At 39.5% G+C, this 20,892-nt stretch overlaps 1 protein-coding gene across 3 annotated transcripts in view; it reads left to right on the top strand.

The window, feature by feature from the left end:
* khdrbs2 (KH domain containing, RNA binding, signal transduction associated 2) overlaps positions 1-20,892 on the top strand; it is a 68,262-nt gene that overhangs the window by 28,747 nt on the left and 18,623 nt on the right. For all 3 annotated transcript variants that reach the window (XM_025897797.1, XM_003441132.5, XM_013268985.3), the window contains exons 4-6: positions 784-930; positions 10,935-11,062; positions 13,449-13,635. In XM_025897797.1, the coding sequence (XP_025753582.1) occupies positions 784-930; positions 10,935-11,062; positions 13,449-13,635 (462 nt within the window). The remainder of the gene's footprint in view (positions 1-783; positions 931-10,934; positions 11,063-13,448; positions 13,636-20,892) is intronic.

The raw sequence follows: 20,892 nt of genomic DNA, 5'->3' as shown, positions 1-20,892 counted from the left end.
AAGCATCGAGCTGGAATTCTAGCAAGAATGGAAATCAGTGTGATAGCTTCAGCAAGCATTTGTTCATTTTCCCATTTAACTTAATTTTGATGGATATTTTCCTCTGGCAATCCATTACCTTTCTCTTCCATCTCAGAATGTTTATTGAAAGGTTATTGCCTCACCTGTCCACCAGGAGACCTCACTCTGTCTGCCTGCTCGGTACGCCTGCTCCTCAACCACCCTGAAATCTGCAATGAACACATAACAAAAAACTGATATCAAAATTAATAATTAACCAATCAGCTCTTTGATAATCCAGCAGCTTATGCGGTAGTGCAATTACTATGTGTTAACCCGAAGCTTGTATTGTGCTCTTTCAGTCAAGACCACTACAATAAAGAGACGATTCTTCAATATGAAGTAAATGATATCTGGCGGCGTGACTCCCCGCGCCTTGCATGTGCAGACGTGGAAAGCATAATGTGGGGAGAGCACACCTCCCCGCCCTTTTCCATCTGCATACACGAGGAGCTTGAGGCAGGGAGAATGATGGGAAGCCCCCGGCACAGAACTGATCAGGCATCAGTGACAATAGATAAGACATAAAAAGCATGAAAAGGAGGAGCTGGGGTGGAGGTGGTGTTCCAAAGTAGTTTGCAGATGTGCAGCATCTGTAGGGAGGATAAATGACACCTTGATTTATTCAAATTAAACATTTATATTAAACATATTAATTTGTTTGATTTCTGAAGAAAAAAAACACACAAAAAAAACCTTCCTTTCCTCTTTTATTTTTTACAGGAAGAAGAATTAAGGAAAAGCGGGGAGGCCAAATACGCCCATCTGAGTAACGATCTGCACGTTTTAATTGAGGTCTTTGCTCCACCTGGAGAAGCCTATTCCCGCATGAGTCACGCCTTGGAGGAGATAAAGAAATTCCTAGTACCAGTAAGTTTAATACTTTACATAGTTTTTCTTTGTAATTTTTATTCCTACGCCGTCCTGTACAGTACAAACAAGCGCATTTACTGCTGACTTGACCATTTCTTCATCACCCTTATTAGCATGCAGCAGTACTGAGTTTACAGTATCGGGGGTTTGTTTAAATAAGAGGAAGATACGAGCACGAAGCTTTTCTCTGCATTACAACTACCGTTCGACACTACATGCCCTTAGTTACAAATGAAAAATAATGTATTCAGCAATTAAAGTGCAGTATGGAACAACTTCCAAGACTCCAGCAACCTAGCCTGGAGAACTTAGCAATAATTAATGTGCATGTTGTGTACTCTCGCTGAGTTTAAGCTGTAAATATTAATCAAGCTTTGCAAATGTGACAAGTCTAATAGAGGAGCTGTGCTGCATGAGTCTGCTTTATGAAGTTCATGCTTCTTGCTATACTGAACCAATATTCTTGCAAGGATTCTGTCTCGCTGGGCCAGGAGGAGGATGATACCGCACTGAACAAAAGCAGCTACTAATGACTTCACAAAGTCTGCCAAAAACCAGTAGGGAAGTACCTGATTATAGATCCGCTCCTGATGTTTCTGTGTGCACGTTTTTAGGGAGAATGCTCGAAAACAGTGGTTAAACACTCCATCAGAAGTTAAGCTAAAAGCCAAGAGAATCTATTTATGTGTTTGTTGGCTGGTGAAAGGGAAAACTGATGGGAACAATTTTACCACTATCAGTTCCTTGGTGCATTCTTGCTGCTCCTAACACGAACTTGTGAACATGTGACTCATTACCAAGTGGTGCAAAACAACCATGAGAACTTACCCATGCTGTAATGTGTTGCATACAAAGCAATTAGTGGAACCTTTAGCAGCTTATGTTTAAACCTGCTTTTGTAAGCCTTTTTCCCCTTAGTTTCCTATTTTTGCACCTGTGAGAAACTCAGTAATCTGTTCTAAAAAAGGACCCCTCCTCTTACTTTTTTTAGTAAACTGCATTATTTTATGCGAATCAGTGTGTACACAGGACCAGCCGTAATATAGGTCTAGTTGTTTTGTGATATATCCACTCATTCAGAGACTTTAGGTTAGTTATTTTAGATCTTTTGTAAAGATTTGTCTGCAAAATTACCCGGGAAAGAAGCAATTAGCTTTTAGAATGTACCTCCACAGTAATCTGAAAATGATTACTGTGGAAGTACATTTTGGGCAGGTGGATGTTAACAAAAACGCTCCTTTAATCCAAAATGAATGCAAGATTAAGAAAACTGTTAAATGTTGCCAGTTAATCAGACATTTCCAACACTAATTTCACACTGAGTGAGAAAAATAAACCCCAGTATTTACTGAAATTTAAAAAACACAACGCAGTAAGGTAGGCAACATCAAAATTCAGCTTACACCTTCTCCGCATGACAATAAAATCACATAAAAAAAACTATATTACCAATTTCAGAGCGCATGTTCGCTGCCTCGGGCGTATTATTAGGAGTTTGCAAATAAACTGCACATAATGCAACACAGCAGGCATCTGTCAGTAGTAGCAGTGACAGATGTTTCACGCCTCAGGTGAGGAGTGGCATATACATGTCCTGCTATCTTTTTTTTAATTGCTGCATTATGCATTAGGAGCTGCATTGTAAAACATGTTGTCAGAGACGCGCTCTGATAAATCGTGAAAAGCAACATATGGTTACAGGTGTATTTGCGGTGTACTCATGCATATGTGAAAGAAAAGTTGGATGAAGCCTTTCTTGCCCCAGAGTGAGCTGAGCAGTGTCTGGTAGCCGTGGTTAAAGAATATAAAAACAAAGAGACCAAGCTTAGCAACCCATATGGAAAAGATATATATAAATCTTATAAAGTTTGTATCTGTCTTGTGTGAAACTTGTATGAGAAGCATACAAGAGTGAAAACAGATATAAGATCCCTTGAAAAATTTTTGCAGGGCACTGGTATGAATGCCTCTAACCAAACAAACACAAGCAGCCTTCACAAGGGAGGCCTGAGGCCCAGACGTCGCCTAATGGGCTCTGTGCTCACTGCTCGACACTGTGGGAGCAGATTGGCCTTTGCCATAAAATACCAGAATTGGCAGGTCCACCACTGGTGCCCTGTGCTTTTCACAGATGAGAGCAGATTCACCCTGAGCACATGTGAGAGTCATGAAAGGGTCTGGAGAAGCAATGGAGAACTTTATGTTGTCGTTGTTCAGCATGCCCAGTTTTTTGTGGATCAGTGTTGGTCTGGGGAGGCACATCCATGGAGAGATCCACAGACCTCCACAGGCTAGGCAACAGCTCCCTGACTGCTGTCAGGGACCTATTGTCAGACCATATGCTGGTGCTATAGTTGCTGGGTTCCTTCTAGTGCCCGAAATGCACAGCCTCATATGGCGAGAGTATCCAGGCAGTTCCTGGAGAATGAAGGAATTATCCCATTGATTGTGCCCGTCTAAAATAAATCCAATAGTACAAATCTGGAACATTATGTTTCCATCCAACCAACATCCCCAGGTTGGGCATCAGACTATCCGGAAGCTCAGTGATGCTGTGGTCCAGATCTGGTAGAAGATCATAGGACCACGTCATTATGAACATGCTCACTCGTTGTCAGGCATGCATACAAGCTCGTGGGGGGGCACAAAAAATGCTGAGTATTATTTTTAATTGCTGCAATGAAATTTCCCTCCATAGGTTGATACATCACATTTCTATCAAATGATGCAGCATCCTTCTGTTCCTAACACATCCCACCCCATAACAGTATAGATATCCAGCATGTTTTTTCCCATTGAGATCTGATGTGTTTTCAAAGTGTTCCTTTAATTTTTTTTTTTTTTAAAAGCCCTAAAATATCCATCTCCTTAAGAAACTTGGCAGCTGAAAAATGTAAAAAAAGAAAAGAAAAGAAAAACCCCAAAGCCACAACAGTCTCTCAAGAGCACACTCCCAGCAGTATAGCAGAAGTTTACTCGGTCCTTCTCATCTTCACTTGTCTCTTTGGTCTCTCTTTGCCGAGTCTCCTGCTATTGCCAGAGCTCAATCCTTCTCTGTGCCAGGCATTCATCCCAAGGAAACAACTCCATGGCCTCCCTACCATGGCTTCCCAGCCCTGGGTGCCTTTGCCCATCTTCTTTTCCTTGCTTTGTTGTGGCGCTCTCCTGTCTCCATTTTTAAACAGGGTTGACAGGGGCAAGTGTGCCTCATTGCATTCATTTGGTAGATGCTGGTAGGACGTTAGACACCCCCAAACAAGTTTCAGAAAACACACAAATATCATACCAAAATAAAAACATGAAAACTATAAAATAATAAAAATCTATTAGCAGTAAAATATTAAGATGTGGCACCAGGTGACACATTTACCAAAACTTGCATCACAGGTTTCTTGGATTGGTTGTTAGTATAATTAACTACATAGGGACCCATGCTGAATGTCAAATTACTGTAAAGAAAGATCAAACTTGTTTTCCTAACCTTCTTCTTTCTGCTCAGATTGACTGTCTGTTGAAGCTGGCCTCAAGTGGCCATTTCAGGAACTGCAGTTTATCGCAGGGTTCAGGTTCCATACTGTTTTATACTTGACACTAACTATTTTGTAAGAGCCTAATTATTTTCAGTTACTCTTTTAATATGTTTAAAATATAGGTTTCTTTTCAGCTCAACTTGGTAAATGTAGACTGTAGCTCATACAGAAGTTGACCAAATATAAAACATTGACACAATTTATGATCCTGCCACAAACATGCTCGATTTGAATCAGAGATCCCCCGTGGCAAACTACCACTGACTCCCGCTGGCGTTTTGCTGGATTATGCTTCATAAACCAAACTAAACTCAACATGATGCAGCAGGCAGAGTCACAGAGATGTGTAGCTGTCTACCACAATGCTACATGCGCACTTGTGAGTTTCACTGCTGGATACAGCAGAAAATGAGCATGTACTACAGAGCAGGTGAACTGAACGAACAAAACCTCAAATGTACTCTAACCCACTATCTTAAAGAAACACAATTTTAATGTGTATCACCCCCATGATTACTGGGTATAAATGTTTTACAGCCCACAGTTTAGCAAAACCTTCTCTTCACTGAGGTCCCACAGAGCTCACATCTATAAACAGGAAGAGTGGATCCATGCTCTTTTGTCATTTGTAGGGCATTTCAAATCAACATTATGTGCTATGGTCACCTTTAATTAGACATTAGCATCAGTTGATCATTTGTTGTCCATCAGAAACAGAACACATACAACTAGATTATAATTTTGTCAGAAGTTGATACAGAAAGCTTACCAGGACCTGCAATGAAGCAGAACTGCAAATCAAAAATCAGTCCTGTTAGTTCAGAATTTATGCATCTAAAAATAAGAGAAATGCAAACGGGAACTTAATCAGTGCGTTACTGTAAAGACAGACGATCCTGCTCGCAGCTGGCTGAGCTTGTGAGGCCTTCATCTTGGGCCAAACTGCAGTGGAAGCATTTTGGCAGATAGCCGGTGACACAGATACTTTAATGAGATATACACTACTTATTTGTTTTTCCATAAAGTCAAACAAAATTAAAACTGCTGTAAAAACTGACCCAGGTGTGCTTGGGTTTACTCATACTGCACTATCCTAATTATTTGGTCCAGATGTCCTGGGTGAGGAAGCTTAGAGACCAGCTAAAAAATTGGTCAGGGATGCAGAGTTAAATACTCTGCATTATTATCTCCATAATAGAGCCAGACTGTGCACAGCTAATTTTCTGTGGTGCCGTTTGTGTTGACTTAACTTTGAAAGAACTTGTAATGTGAAAGAACTTTTTAAAAAAGATGCTTTAGTTAGAATTTGATTCTTTAATAGAGCTTATCATTGTATTATATACAACTGGCGTGCAAAAAATATGAAGTCTTTTATCAAGTACAGAGGACAAGATATGTCTGAGCACTTTTCCTGAGGCGGTCTATTCCCCACTTTTTGTTAGGTACACCTTTTCAGCTGCTTGTTAATGCAAGTGTCTAACCAGCCAGTAACATGGGAACAAGTCAAAACATTTAGTCATGTGAACATTGGCAAGACAAGCTGCCGACTTTCAAACTGAGCATCAGAATGGAGAAGAAAGGTGATTTAAGTGACTTTGAATGTGGCATGGTTGTTCATCAAACCAGTCAAAATATTGCCTGGTTTAATGAGTCTCAATTTCTGCTGCAGCATTTGGATGGTGAGGTCAGAATTTTGTGCAAACTACATCCTGCCCTGTATCAACAGTTCAGGTTATACTCGAGGATATATGGGAGGGATAATTCACTGGCGCTCCTCAGTACCAACTGAATATCATTTAAATGCCACAGCCTACCTGAGAATTTTTGCTGACTATGTCCATGTCCTTATGACCACAGTGCACCCATCTTCTGAATCTTAGTATAACCAAGTCAAGTTGCTTCCAGCAGGATAACACGCCATGTCACAAAACTCAAATCATCTCAAACAGGTTTCTTAAACATGTCAGGGAGTTCACTGTACTCAAATGGCTTCCACAGTCACCAGATCTCAGTTCAACAGAGCTCTTTTGGGATTTGGTGGAACAGAAGATTCACATCATGAATGTGGAGCTGATAAATCTGCATGTTTTTATCATGTCAAGATGAAGCAACATCTCAGAGGAATGTTTCTAGTACTGTTTTGAATCTATACCACAAAGCATTAAGGCAGTTCTGAGGGTCCAGCCTGGTACTGGCATAGTTTACCTGATACATAGCGCCCACATTTAAACATAGATTTTGTTAACACCTTCAAATTCAAATACGTACATTCACACTGCCAGACATTTCTACGAATCCAATGAGTCTCTGAGTATACTGCTTTTTGATTCTTCAAACACAATAATAGCACTAATAGCATGACTCTACCCCTTGAATGCATTATGTTGGGAAACAAAACAATCTTATATAATCACAGTAATCCAACAAATGCCACATGATTTATTCAAAAGCTAAGACTGATCCATTTTCTTTGGTTTGTTCATGTCTTTTAATATGATGTTTTTGTTGGATAAATGTATTTACCTTGTTCAATACTGCCGCAGGTGTCAAAGGTGATCTGACATGACAGCGTCACTTATAATAAAGCTGATGATTGAAGAATGCCAAATTAATTTGACTTGTTATTTTCTGGCCACAGAGACAAATAGCTGGCAGATGCAAACATCACAATGATTGGTAACACCGCACTTCATGCGTTGACCTCTTTAAGTCTAACTTAAGCTCTGTGAAGGGCATTGCATGTGTACAAGGTCATGCATGGTCAGAATTAATCACAGTGAGCAAACAATCTGGCTCGAGAAGCCTCAGCTTGGGCTTTATCTCTGTATACTCATGTTAACACCTTTGTCAACAGTCTACTTTTACAAGCTCTGGCAGGTTTGTTGAGCTTCGGATGAGCTGCCAGATTCCTTATTAAGAGCTCTGCCAGTCTCCTTGAAATAAACAGAATGCTGTAGGCCTTATTTGTTCATTATAAGAACGTGCACAGTCTGTCACATGTATTGGACCTCCACCGGCAAGGTTTCATTTTCTTCTTTCACAGTATGTTGGTGTCAGTCTTTATAATCTGTTCATCATATGGCCTGTGCATGACACAGAGCCTGTAAATTACTGTAAATGAAGACAACAAGACATCTTCTGTATGCCAAATTCTCGACTTTTCAATGCATGTGAGTCACACTTCCTGCTGTTTGGGGAGCTGGACACATTGTTGCATGTATTGCTGTCAATTTCTCCTAAATAGTGCAAAAATAGCTATTCAACATGTGTGTGGCAATCTGACATGCTGCAGTTTAATGAATGCTCAGTTTTACTGCACCAGTACTGAATGTGTTCACCGAATCAAGGTTGCTCACTATAACAATGATAAAAATTTCTCTTTTTTCCACTTCAAAATCATGCTCCATTAACTTCTTAAGAAACAGTGAAGGTCAGACATGTAAACAAGGAGAAGAAAATTTAAGTAGAGAGACACTAACCTCTCTTTTTTAGATATTCTTTCTATTGTTTGAAAATGAAGAGTGTGTGCTGCAAATCCTTCGACAACATGTAGCTGAAAAATTTGATCCCGAGGAAAATTATGAATAAATTAAAGAAGAGCGTGATTGCAGATTTGTCTGCTAAGGCTGACGACTGATAACGAGTCTGCAAAAAGGGTTACATTTCACACATTTAGACAATAAATGAGTTCAGATTTTTTTTGTGTTCACACAGAATTAGTTTAATCTAATAATAAGCTTTTGTTGAAGATCTGATTACATTCAGTCCTAACTGTGCAAATCACAGAGTGGGTAAATGATGTCTTGTAATATCCTCATGACTAAATGTGATGTGATCCATAAGCCTGGCCTGTAGGTAGGAAAGGACCAAACTCCACGTCAGGGGTATCGAAGCTGTGCCTCCTTTGTGCTCCTTTGTCCACCGGCCCATGACAAAAAACACAGATGACTTTGAAAATAGAAATTGCATTTTTAAATCATTTTTATATTTATTTAACATTGTTATAAATGATTACTTGCATTCTCCAATTGTAAAAATGTGCAGTCAATTTTCTTCAGGTAAAGTGTGGTTCACAGGTGGACCATGAAGAGTTATAGTATTCATAAATAGTCCAGTGCAGAGCGATCACATGTATTAAAAGAGTTTGATAATTTACACCGATTATTAGTGACAAAAGGCTAAAAAAAAAATATCTCCCCAAGATTTCATTTATTAAGCGAAAAAACCCACCTGGCCCTGTTTCAAAAAGTGATTGCCCCCTAAACATAATAACTGCTGCTGCCACCCTTGGCAGCAAAAACTGTAATCAAGCATGTGATAACTGGCAATGAGTCACATCATTGTGGAGGAATTTTGGCCCACTCTTCTTTGCCAAATTGCTTTAATTCAGCCACATTGGAGGGCTTTCCAACATTAGGAGCCTGTTTACGGTCATGCCCGAGCACCTCAATGTAATTTGAGTTTGAAATTTGTCTAGGCCACTCCAAAACCTTAATTCTGGTTTGGTTTTGTTTTTGAGATTTTTTGGATCATTGTCCGGCTGCATAACCCAAGTGAGCTTGAGCTTCAGACACAAACTGGTAGACGGATATTCTCCTTCAGGAGTAGAGAGCAGAATTCATGGTTCCATCACCAAGCAGCAAAGCAGCCCCAGACACTACCATCACACTACCACACAGTTTTTATAAAAAGCTCTGTTAGTTTTGCAGCAGATGTAACGGGTCTAAAACCTTCCAAAAAAAATTCAGCTTTTATCTCATCAGTACACAGAACGTTTTCCCCAAAGTCTTGGGGAACATCAAGATGTTTTTTGGTAAATGTGAGACGAGCCTTTGTGTTCTTTTTGGTCAGCAGTGGTTTTCTCCTTGGAACTCTCCCATGGATGCCATTTATGCCCAGTCAGTTTCTTACTGTTGAGAAAAAGAGGCCTGCAGTTCTTTAGATGTTTTTCCTTGCTCTTTTGTGACCACCTGGATGAGTCATTGATGTGCTCTTGGAGTAATTTTGATAGACCCACCACTCCTAGGAAGGTTCACCACTGTTTTCTCCATTTGTGGATAATTGCTCTCACTATTGTTCACTTGAGTCCCAAAACCTTTGAAAAAGCTTTGTAACCTTTTACGGACTGATAGATGTCAATGCATTTGTTTCTAAGCCTGTTCTTGAGTTTTTTTTAGATCATGACACGATGTGTTGCTTTTTGAGGACTTTAAGCCTACTTCACTTTGTCAGAAAGGTTCTGTTTAAGTGATTTCTCGATTCAGCTGCTCAGCTTTCCAAAAACTCACCATTAATTCATGATTTAATAAGGAGAAGGGAAGGGATGCAATTCCTTTTTACACAGGGCCACATAATTTTGAACATCTTTTCCCCCTTAATAAATAAAATCATCATTTAAAACGTGCATTTTGTTTTTATTCGGGTTATCAGTGTCTAATATAAAATTTTTTTGGAATGTGAAATATAAGTGTGACAAATGTGCACAAAAAATATCAATAGGCTGATAGGCTGTGTCAAAGCTAGAATAACTCTTGTGGTGTCCATACAATGGACACCACAAATTGGCTCTTTCAAGAGTAAAAGTTGAAATTGCTGCTCATAGTAACATGTATTGGGTTTAGATGTTTGTTCAAGAGGACATGTGTTTTTCTTGGGGCTCTCCTTTTAGTCTGTGACACCAGATCATGCAGTCATAATGTGCTGTCATAAGCAGTGACAGCCAAAGAAATCTGTTGCTGGCTTGGTGTCATTACAGAAACATTTCGCCCATGGTAGCGAATCCTGTGGACTTGGTTTAAGTGTCTCTGAAAAAAAAAAAACACGCCTGTTTATCTGTCACCAGTGACAGGATAATGAATGTTGTTTTGTCCACTCCCTTATCTGCTGTGTAGCGATCCATATCATGTTGATAGCGACCTGAGAAAAATGGTTCAGAATCGCAAGATAACGATATTCCACGCAAAGTTGTTGAAAGTGTCAATTACAGTCTGTGTGCAGACAAATCAAGGGCTATTTTTGTGTTGCATTAAAGTGAGAAAAATAGTTGTCTGATTTAATTTCCCGTTTCTGTCCTCCTCATCCAACATCAAGATAAATCTTGCCCTAAATTTGTTGGTTAGACACCTTTTCTTTTTTCTGGCCAGCTGGGAAGTTAACACTAGTCTTCGAAACCTAAACAGGAAAATAGTTTTTCTTCTTTCCCCAACAAACCAGCAGCTCCTTTGAGAAATATTTATTGTCTTTTTCTCCATCACTAATCTTTCCTCTGCATTTTGTGTCAAACCATAACCAAAAGACAGCATTCTTCACTGGCTAGTCACCGCTCAGCAAAGCCACAAGCGCCCCTTGGGTGTCGAGATAATTTTAATTTGATGACATTTGCTGCTGTTGCGAGCATCTGTTGCAGTCAGAAGACAAATGACCTTCTTTGTTTTGTTTTCTTACAAGACGTGCTGCATTTTGTTTCCACAGGATTACAATGACGAGATCAGACAGGAACAACTCCGAGAGTTATCCCTGTTGAACGGCTCTGACGAGTCAAGCAGAGGGAGGAGTGTTCAAGCGAGGTGTCTACGACCAACAACCGCAATAACCACAAGGTAAAGTGTTAATTACACTCACAAGCACACATAAATACATAATATTCATACAGACACTTCTCGTCTCAATTATTAGTTTATTTAAATAATTTTTTCCTTTTGGTGTTTTATCATTTTCACTGGTCTGTTTCTTGTGTGATATTTAAAACCATTTCATTTTATTTCTACTCTTTTATGAATTCACTTGCTTACATCTGTATTACATTATCTAATACAGTTATGTGCAAAAGCCAAACTCACCTTTCATTTCTTTATATTCTGACTTGTGTTTTTTTAAGTCTTCTTAAACGATACTTTTATGTTTGAAGGTCTTCCCGAGTTTTTCCTTTGGACACTGGCTGGTTTATTACCAGTTTTTAAGTGCAGTCTTTGTACTTCACCACTTGTTTGTTAGGCCACTTAATACTGACCTATGAAGCATTCAAGCATAAAAAATCACCCAAACCGGTCTCATGTTTACACAAGAAGCAATTCTAAATTGCTTCAGGCACTTTTTACTTTGTAACTTCTGGCTGCTGCAAAAAATTCTTTAGCTGAAGTATCCAAAAATACTTGAATTTACCATGAATGACATAAAATAGTATTTTTGTACCAACAAAGTGATTCCTAAAGAGCTTGTTGCTGAAAACTTGGTATATCTACAGCAACAGTATCTCAAAGTCATGTCTTTAAGAAATAGCAAAAAATCCAGCAAAGACGGAATACAGGAACTGAAATATACATCTACTGTTCGCTGAAACCTCATTAGAAATCATCACCATGGAAGCACAGCTGTCAAAAAGCCATTCTTAAACAAGGGAAATGGGAAGAAAAGGCTGAGGTATGAAAAATTACACAACAACTGGATTTAAAATCGGCAGCAAAAAATCTTTTGGAGTGATGTATCCAAATACATTACTCCATATTCCATATCCATAGTCTATATTCTTCTGTAAAACATGACAGGGGCTCTGTCATGGTTTAAGGCTGGTTTAAGAAAAAGAAGATGAAAGTATTCAACTTTATCAACTTCACTCGTGTTTAATAGTCAATGCAATAAAAATTTGTAATTTTATGGATTTGCAGGCAATCCAGAGCCTTGCACCTAACCTGCTCTGAATGACAAAATAAATTTGTTTAAAAAATAAAAACGAGGCACCCACCTTCATGGTGAATCTTTACATTAATTGGTTCACCTGCACGTTTCTTTATTTTATGCAAACCAGTTGTGAGTTTTCCTAATCATGTTGTACTTAATAGTTTTCAATGGTTTCTTTTCATTTTTTTTTATTTAAAATGTGACTTGTTTTCCATGTAGCTCCTGTAGCCCAGCCTATGCAGAAACAATAAATGCTACAGAGCATTTCATTGGATCAGACGTTCACGCCTCCCTCTATGAGTGTCCTTTTGAGTTATTTATTTATTTATCTAATTGTTGAGCAAACTGACCATAATCTATGTGAGCCGTGGCAGTCTCTCAGGAATAACCAGGTAGAGTGTGCCATGAAAGCCTGGCCTAATTCTGGCAGCACATCCGTATGAGCAAAATCCACCAGCAACATTGGGACGCTCCCAATTTAAAGTCACCACCAGTACCACCACTTTCTTCTCCAGATTTTCCCCTTATGCTGCAATGATAAGCGATTTTTGTAAATCTCCGTTAAAAATATGCATCAATAATTCCCATTTGAGTGTCTGTATTTTTGGATCACAATAGGTTGCCAGCTAGTGAAGAATAAGCTAGAGGAAGACAAATTGCCATACCCTAGCTGTATCATGCTGTAAAAATGTAAGTTAGCAGAAAATAGGCATCTCTGCAACGTTAAATCCTCCCTGCAGTCCCTACACCGAGCATGAAGTCCAGCTGCTGGATAGTCAGACTTTTCTATAAAGAAACAACCCACCTTAAATTCCTCATGTCTGCCCCAGCCCTTTGGCCCTTGCTCTCTACTGGTGCATGTCAAGTAACAGCTTGCTGTATTTGAAAACTATACCTGTCTGCCTGCAGCCTGACATTAATCAGCGGTTTCAGGCAGATGTGTTGTCGCGCAAACGGAGACATGACACTGCTCTGCCACGTTTTTGAAATAACCATGTTGCATCCCACAGGCAAGTTTGCAGAGCAGACGAAACACAAAGTGACACTCGTCACCCTTCTGATCATAACAAGATCTACCCCAGTGCTGGGTTTATCTTATGTTTCACCTGAGCACAGTGCAAGGCAACCACCAGCTGTGGCAGCGTGCATATATGCACCACTAAAAAGGATTTAAATATATTTTGAGAGGTTTTTTTTCTTAATTCCACTTTCCCACTTAATTTACTGTGGCTTATTTTCAAGTGTTGCACAGCAAGGTTCTTAGGGCAATGTTGAGGCCATGTTTGTTTGCTTTTTTTGCTTTACCAGGGGCCACAGAGGCGCGGGAAGGAGCGCGGCAACACCTCGGGGGACAGCGACAGCAGCACACAGCAAACTTCCCACGACAGTTTTGACGAGGGAGGTACAAGTCCCGAGAGCCAGAGGGGCAGCAGCAGCAAGTGTCGGATACAGGCCCCCGCTGTTAGCAGTCACACATGAATCATACGACGACTACGTAAGTCCAATCCTCTTTGCACACACTGAAAAGTATAGCTGATAGTAATTTTACTTGAAGTGTGTGTAAATCAGACTTGATTTACTTCCCTTTCATGTAATCTGGATGAGTCGTGCTTTACATGGAGAGGTAGGGCATTCTGGGACATCTTTAAAAAGTAGGACAAGCAAGTATTACATTGTATATTTGCCTATTTTAAAAACTTGCAGCACCTTATAATGATGGGTTTGGATCACTGAGTCGGACATAGTTGCAGGCTCTGATCGGTTTCCCTTTATCTCGTCCCTTTAAAAGCACAACACATTTTCCAAACTTATGATAACTAATGATCATTTGTCACACTAACTTAATAAAATGTTTTTTTTTATTGTGTTCAAAGTAAGATAAACCTGTAATTAAAGTTTTCAAAGAAAAGGAGGCAAGAACCTGAACACATTTTGCTTGCTTTTCACCGTTGCCTCAGTTTTGCCACACAGGCGAGTCATGCTTTGACCTGACCAAAAAAAAGCCTTAAATCGAGTATCTTTAACTGTGTAGCCTGATTTATTTTTGGCTGGCTCGGGTTAAGCCATCATAGACTGTGCTGAGGTTTGATATGTCTCAGCTTTAAGCTCTGTTTATAGTGACAAACCTTCATCCTCATACCCAGACACTATTTTTGACTGCTGTGCACATCTTTTTAATATGGTAATTTTGGTGTTTGCTTACCCTGTTTTTAATTTGATGTATTTATTTATCTATTTGTTATGAGATATTTTTAAAAAAAGAATTCTGAAAGTGTTATCGGCCCTCTTTGAGAGCCACTGTATTAGATAAGTATTTTTGCACCACTTGCACATACATTTATGCAGCACTCACATTAATGTGAGCTATGGGAACTCTTTGTCTCCTTAACCCTGTGTCACATTAGACACGTGAGTTTTTGTGCATCAGCAGTGTGACATGCTTGCCCCGAAAAACCCTAATCAAGCAAAACCAGCACATTTAATTGAATTATTATAGCAAACTGATACAAATAAAACTCTTAATAATTTTTTTTATTTGCCAAATGGTTCAATAAACACTCCACTTTTTAAAAAAATCTGATTTACTGACAATTATTCCACAGTTCAGGCTTGACAGGGTTAAGTAAATTGTGCTGTAAATGTAAGAGAACATTGTACGGTGGGTCATCACAAACCCATGAAGCTCTGCATTGAGGATACAGTCGCCGCACTATCAGCTTGTGACGAGAAAATGCAGCATTTAAGGGCATAATCAGTGCCTTGACTGGCATTCTGTAAAATCTTTTATATCACTTCATATAATGCCATGTTCTGTATCCAAAAAGGAAAAAAATCTTCAAGGCTTCAGTTTAAAAGTATGTTGTCTTCAGATATCACAAATTTCTCAAGGTCATTTTTCAAAAGACTACACAAGGTGAGCTGTAAGTTTCATCCAAATGAAAAAAGGCAACACTTTTACCAGCCTATTTCCTCAGAGCCTTCCTGCTAAGAAAAGCCCCCATGTGTGCAGGCAATTGAAGATTGGGCTGTCTGCATGGGGAAATGCACAAGCGCAGTCTCATTACCAAACCAAATTGAGTTCTGATGTAGAGCCTGTGTATTTCTGTGGAGTGAAGAAGCGGGGCATTTCTTCTCTTTGTAATTGGAGGTTGGAAAGGAGGGTGGGAGCACAGAGACTAGGGGATTATGGAAAGATGAGTTTGTCCTGAACATTCTCTTCGCTCATATCTCGCTTTGCTATTTTTTTCTACTACATTACACAATTTTCCTTAAGCATGTTTCCAGATTGCAGCAAGACCTTTTTATGCAGGTCCTGGATTTTTTTATTATTATTATTTTCTTCCTTCAATGAGTGTACATGATGCTGTACGACTTCTTGTTATTTCGCTACAAGAAGCCTGCAAAGCACAATCTACTGAAACACGATAATATATCAGCAGCAGTTGCTGTGATTTTGTTGCTACACCCTGTATTTGTCTTTAGGAAAATATAGCGTGTATGAGTATTGTATAATTTCTCCGGAGACTGTTGATTGATGGACTCTGTCAAACTGTCAGTCTGTCTCATAAATGGGATACTGTGAGAAAGTCCATAATTGTACCTAATCGAGGGTGGTATTGATTTATAACTTCAAAGGAAAGCACAAGGAAGCTGGCGGTTATCGTGTATCATTGTTTGCTTTATAATTTATGAACATCAAGCTTTCTCTCTATCGTTCTCCCACAAATCTCACCTTGCTGTATCCTTTACACCAGCACTCTTTCCTCCTTCTTGCCAGACCGAAGCTCTTTGTGAACTGATTCCAGTTAGTGATGCTACAATTTTCACATCGTCAGTCAAAGCCAGAGATACGTGTTCCTTCATTAACATAACCATGCTGGCTTTTTAAAAAAAAGTCATATAAGCAGCACACAGTGGGAGATCTGCTTCAGATGTGTTATCATTATTGGAAATACCCTTTTAGGAGCATCGGGATGATCGCTACCTCGCTGTGAAGTCTCTGGACTATTACCTGCACCTATTCTTACTTTGGCGCCTCTGGAAATCACATGGAGCTCGGAGGATGGTTGCTGTCCCGAGTTCTTACGTGCAGCTCCATCAAGTATATACTTATACTCACAAACATTATATTAGTAGACAGCGATAGGTAATCCCAGTCAAAAAAAAGACTTTTTTCCACTTTAATTTATGGCTTAGCACCCAAAAAGTTACCCTGGATATTTTTGAGACACTTTGAAAGATTCACACCTTTCCAAAACATTTGATTTGGCAGGATGAGAAGTACTAAACCAGCTACTCTGTCACTGACTGACAAATTGTTCTTCAATAACTGGTTCCCATCGCAGTCAGTTTTTTACACTCACAGAGGATCCTTCACCATGTGTACACTAGGTGCCGCGGATCACCGAGGCTTGCACACCCACTCTGTTGTTATCTCCTGAGAAGGAGTTAGAAATGAATTGGTCATTTCTTTTAAATCTCTCCTTTAAAATAATATGAAAACTCTGCAAGCATTGCCTCCCAGCAAGAAGGTCTTGGTTTGGAATCTGGCTGTGGCCTTTCTGTGTGGAGTTTTCATGCTTTCCCCATATTGGTGTGGGTTCTCTGTAGGTAGTCCAGACATGCAATTAGTGGGGTTAGGTTTAAATCTAAATTGGTCATAGGTGTGCAAATGGTGCAAATGGTTGTCTCTTGTGTTAGCCCTGGAACAGCATGGAGACCTTTCCTCCTCTCGCCCTATAAGGTAGGCGGGTCTACATATGTTCCAGCCCCGCTCACGACCCTGAATTGGATAAGTGGAAAAACATGGACCAATGGATAGAAGCAAGCCTTCATACAGTAAACATAAAGGTTTATCCAACAAAACGACAAAAAATTCGAGTTGCCTAACTCTTTGATGATAACTCAATCTTTTTTTTCCTGCAGCAGTGAAATTTACAATTTTCATTTTAGCTTCTGCTTTTACACACAGTCACGACAAGTTATTAATATCACTGCGCTTCTGGTAGAAACCAATTTGCATAGCGGTGCTTATTAATAACCAGCACATACACGTGTCTATATGTATGCATCGTGTAGTTTAGAGTCGGTGTGTTTTGTGCCGAATGAATGACAGAGTGCCGTTTTCTCCTTCATTTGAGGTGAACCTCCCGTAAACATTTGTGCTGTTGCGCGGGTCATCATGTAACGGGGGCTCCTCTGGAGACTATCGTGATGAATGGACTCTGTCACGCTGTCAGTGTCGTAAAACTAATACAGTGACAGTGACCATTATTGTCCCTTTTAAATGATGGCAACAATTCAGAAGTGAAGTGGATTACAGTGCTCTGCCGTGGAGCGAGTTGGGGGGGGGGGGGGGTGTTTGGGTGGGGGTGTCAGTCTAGACATTGAGCCCGTGGAACACGTTTAAACGGTGTTTCTAACAGATTCTTCACGTGCTGACATTTGAAACGCTCCTAATCCAGAGATGATGACAGCCAGGCTTTGACTTTTGAGACAACGTATTAACATATTGCAGATGAAGTGCACCCAGAACATCTGCTGTGTGTCTGGTGCAGATCTCTGTGTACTACAGTGAAGCGCCGCTAGGCTTTTTGCATCATTTCAGATTAACCGATAAGCCCTTTACTAGGCCATCATTTTGGTCCTTTAAGGTTTGGTGTCCCTTATATTTTTAGTAAGATTTTAAAAAAACACCCATAATACACTCAACCTTAGTAGGGGGCTGTTTTTCGCTTTCAGTTTTTCATCTATACCTTGATACATTTTAATAAACAGAGGGAAATAATTTAAAATGTAAACAGTTAATGCTGGGTTAACCTTTTCTCAGTTTGCCTGATAGATATTTGTCATGTTTATTAATAATGGATCTAAGCAATCAGCAGCCAGTCTGCATGAAGCTGCTGCAAAATGAATCTCCCTTCTACCATATTTTAATGTGAAAGTGCTCAAAATCCAGATCTGTTATCCAGGGAAAGAAGCCTGTTTTTCAGTGATAAGGTATCTACAATTCCAGCGAGCAGCCACTGTCTTCAGTGTCAGTTTGTATTTTTGATTGTTTTACAATTGTTCCACACAAAATGTCTTTTCCCCATCGAGGTTTTGGAGTACAGTGGGATGTGGCTTTTTTTTTCCTTTTTCCCAACCATGTAGGCTGTTTTTGATGATTTTGTTTTAAGGATGATTTTTTTTCATGTTTTCCACAAAGCACAGTTGGAATTGCTCTTATTATTAAATGTATTGTAGTCACACCACAGGAGCTTCTTCTCCCTACTGGTCTCTTACAGTATCTGATCTGATGTGCCAACACTTTTCTGACTACGTGTTTTTGCCGTCGTGGGATTTAATGCTTTGAATCCTGGAAGATCGTCTAGATTTCCCCTCTTTTGAGACATTAATAAGAAAATTACTCGTCTCAGAAATGTCATTGTAGGTGTTGCACTGATTTAATTTAAGTCGCCGCTGAAGTGCTAAAATTACCATTAATAGCCATTACCTACTGGCATTGGTGGAAGTATTAAGGAATGAATTTTACTGATCCCCTAGAAAGAGCAGCAGAGAAACATTACACTGTAATCTGTATAAGTTACTCCATGTGAAAAGTGCAGATGGAGAGCAGAGGAAGATTAAAGATGTGATGAATGGAATTTTGTATAGACTGGGACCATGGCCTCAGTTAAAGATCAGATCAGATCTAGATCAAATCTTATCTTTTAATGTCAGGGCTGATGACAGAAGAGAGGAGTCTGAGAGTGATACAGTGTTACGTCCCTGACAGCAGACCATGAATTGTACAAATTGCTGGTAAAAATTGAAACGCATTGCTCGGTTTTTTAAACCTGAGCCCTGCAACCATACCGAGGCAGCGCGGGAAATGCCATAATGTGATTAAACACAGAGCTTTGGGAGGCTTTGAAGAAAAAAACTCTAATCTATCAACTGTGGAAAAAAAAGCAAAAGGACACCCTTTTGAAAAGGGGGGGGGGAATTCTCACCGTATCATCTGGTGCATGAACATAAAAGATGTCTAAGATTTGTAAGGTTCTGTGTATTGCTTAAAGGAGGGCAGTTTTCTAAGGGCACCATTGTGGGTGGGATGCACATCTGCTATAATTGCTTCATAACAATAGGTTCAGATACAATGCTGAGTTCACATTTGTTATATTAATTATGGAAATTCTTCATGCAGAACTCTCCTGTTTATTAAAACAGATGTATGACACACTTCATCTGGATTATTAAGTAGAGGTAAAGACTCAGGTAGAATGCATTATAGCCTCAGTTGTATCATCAGGGACTTAAGCTACCTGTGAGGGTAGACGCAGACAAACATTTTCAAAGTGGAAAATGTCTGTTGTATTTATTTATTGTCTTCTTGAGCATCCCTAAACCTAGAGCGATTGCTTAATGTCCCTAAAGTAATCAAGGTTTGATCTCATCATAATTATTCAATGTAGTAAATATTATCATCCTATCAAATTTGCCATGGCACAATTTCAAGAGTAGCGTTCGGAAGGAAACTTGTATTTTAAGTGCGTTAGGAACAACAAAAGGTGCATGCTGATTGAATTTGCACAGGTAGAAAGCAGCGAACAGCAACATCTATTCAGTGAGACAAAAGGCTGCAAATCTCATTTCCCCCCACATTCCTGCCACGTGGAGAGGCATTCACAGGCTGCTCCCTATGAAGATCAGTCACTGTCAGGGGACATACAGGTTGTCAATTGATAATGAAGCACAGTGCTAAGGGCCTTTAGGTTCTCGCTGTCCTAATTACACTGAGCGAGAACTCTCCAGCCTTGTGTTAACATTTGATTTATGTCCTCTGTCTTGTTGAAAAGGAGCAGTGTTAATTGTTTTTACAGATGAACGTCAAACGAGAGGAATCAAGCCTCATTAATTAGAGGGAGCACTATTTACACATAGCACCTCTTCAGATCTGCATGTTTTGTTCATGAAAGTAACGCTAAGGTCAGGAGTAATCGAAGAAAGGAAAGGGTAAACGCTTCATAATTTTTTCTTTGAGTTTTGAATCACTGAATGCTGCATATCCCCTGTGATGCTTCTATTGCAAACTCTGTCATTTGAAACATACAGATATAGTTTAGCTTTAAAAAGAAATCTCTTACGACAAGGTTAACCTACCTTTTTCTGCAGCTTTCCAACTGTATCTCATTGTGTTCCTCAGTGGATAGACTTCTCTGGGTTGTCATCACACAGTGCAATTGTAAGCGCTAGTATAATCCATCATAAACACAACTTCAGATGCCAAAACAAAACTGCTCCTTCATGACTCATGAACAGTCATAACATTTCTGTTTGCACATAAAAGATGGAGGTGGCTACTATAATCTCACCATCGGTTTGTGAACTACCATTTAAAGGCTGAAGTTGAGCTTTTTAGTCTTTGCCATTTTGCTCATGAGTAAGCGGAGGATCATACTTAGAAATGGAGGAAGCTGCATGCTTGTAGAGTAGAAACCTGTCAATCACAAGGTAGCCACACCTTAAAGCATATGCTGCTCCTTTCCCTTTTTAAATAAAAGTCTTATTTGTAAAATAAACTTCCTGCTGTATTAAATAAGACTTCAAACTAACGTCAGAAACTATTAACACAAAGGTTATTTTCTCAAAGGATTCTGTACAACTCTTTTTTGTAACTAAAAGAGTCTTCCCCTGTTGTTATTAGAAAAATGTGTCTGACTTAATATGTCACCTTGGACACAATATCCATCTTTTGCTAATAAAAGGT

Source organism: Oreochromis niloticus, linkage group LG13 (genome assembly GCF_001858045.2).
Source record: "Oreochromis niloticus isolate F11D_XX linkage group LG13, O_niloticus_UMD_NMBU, whole genome shotgun sequence".
In the NCBI taxonomy this organism is placed as follows: Eukaryota; Metazoa; Chordata; class Actinopteri; order Cichliformes; family Cichlidae; genus Oreochromis; species Oreochromis niloticus.
The sequence above is the reverse complement of the archived record's forward strand: the minus strand, read 5'-3'. Positions and strand labels throughout refer to the sequence as shown.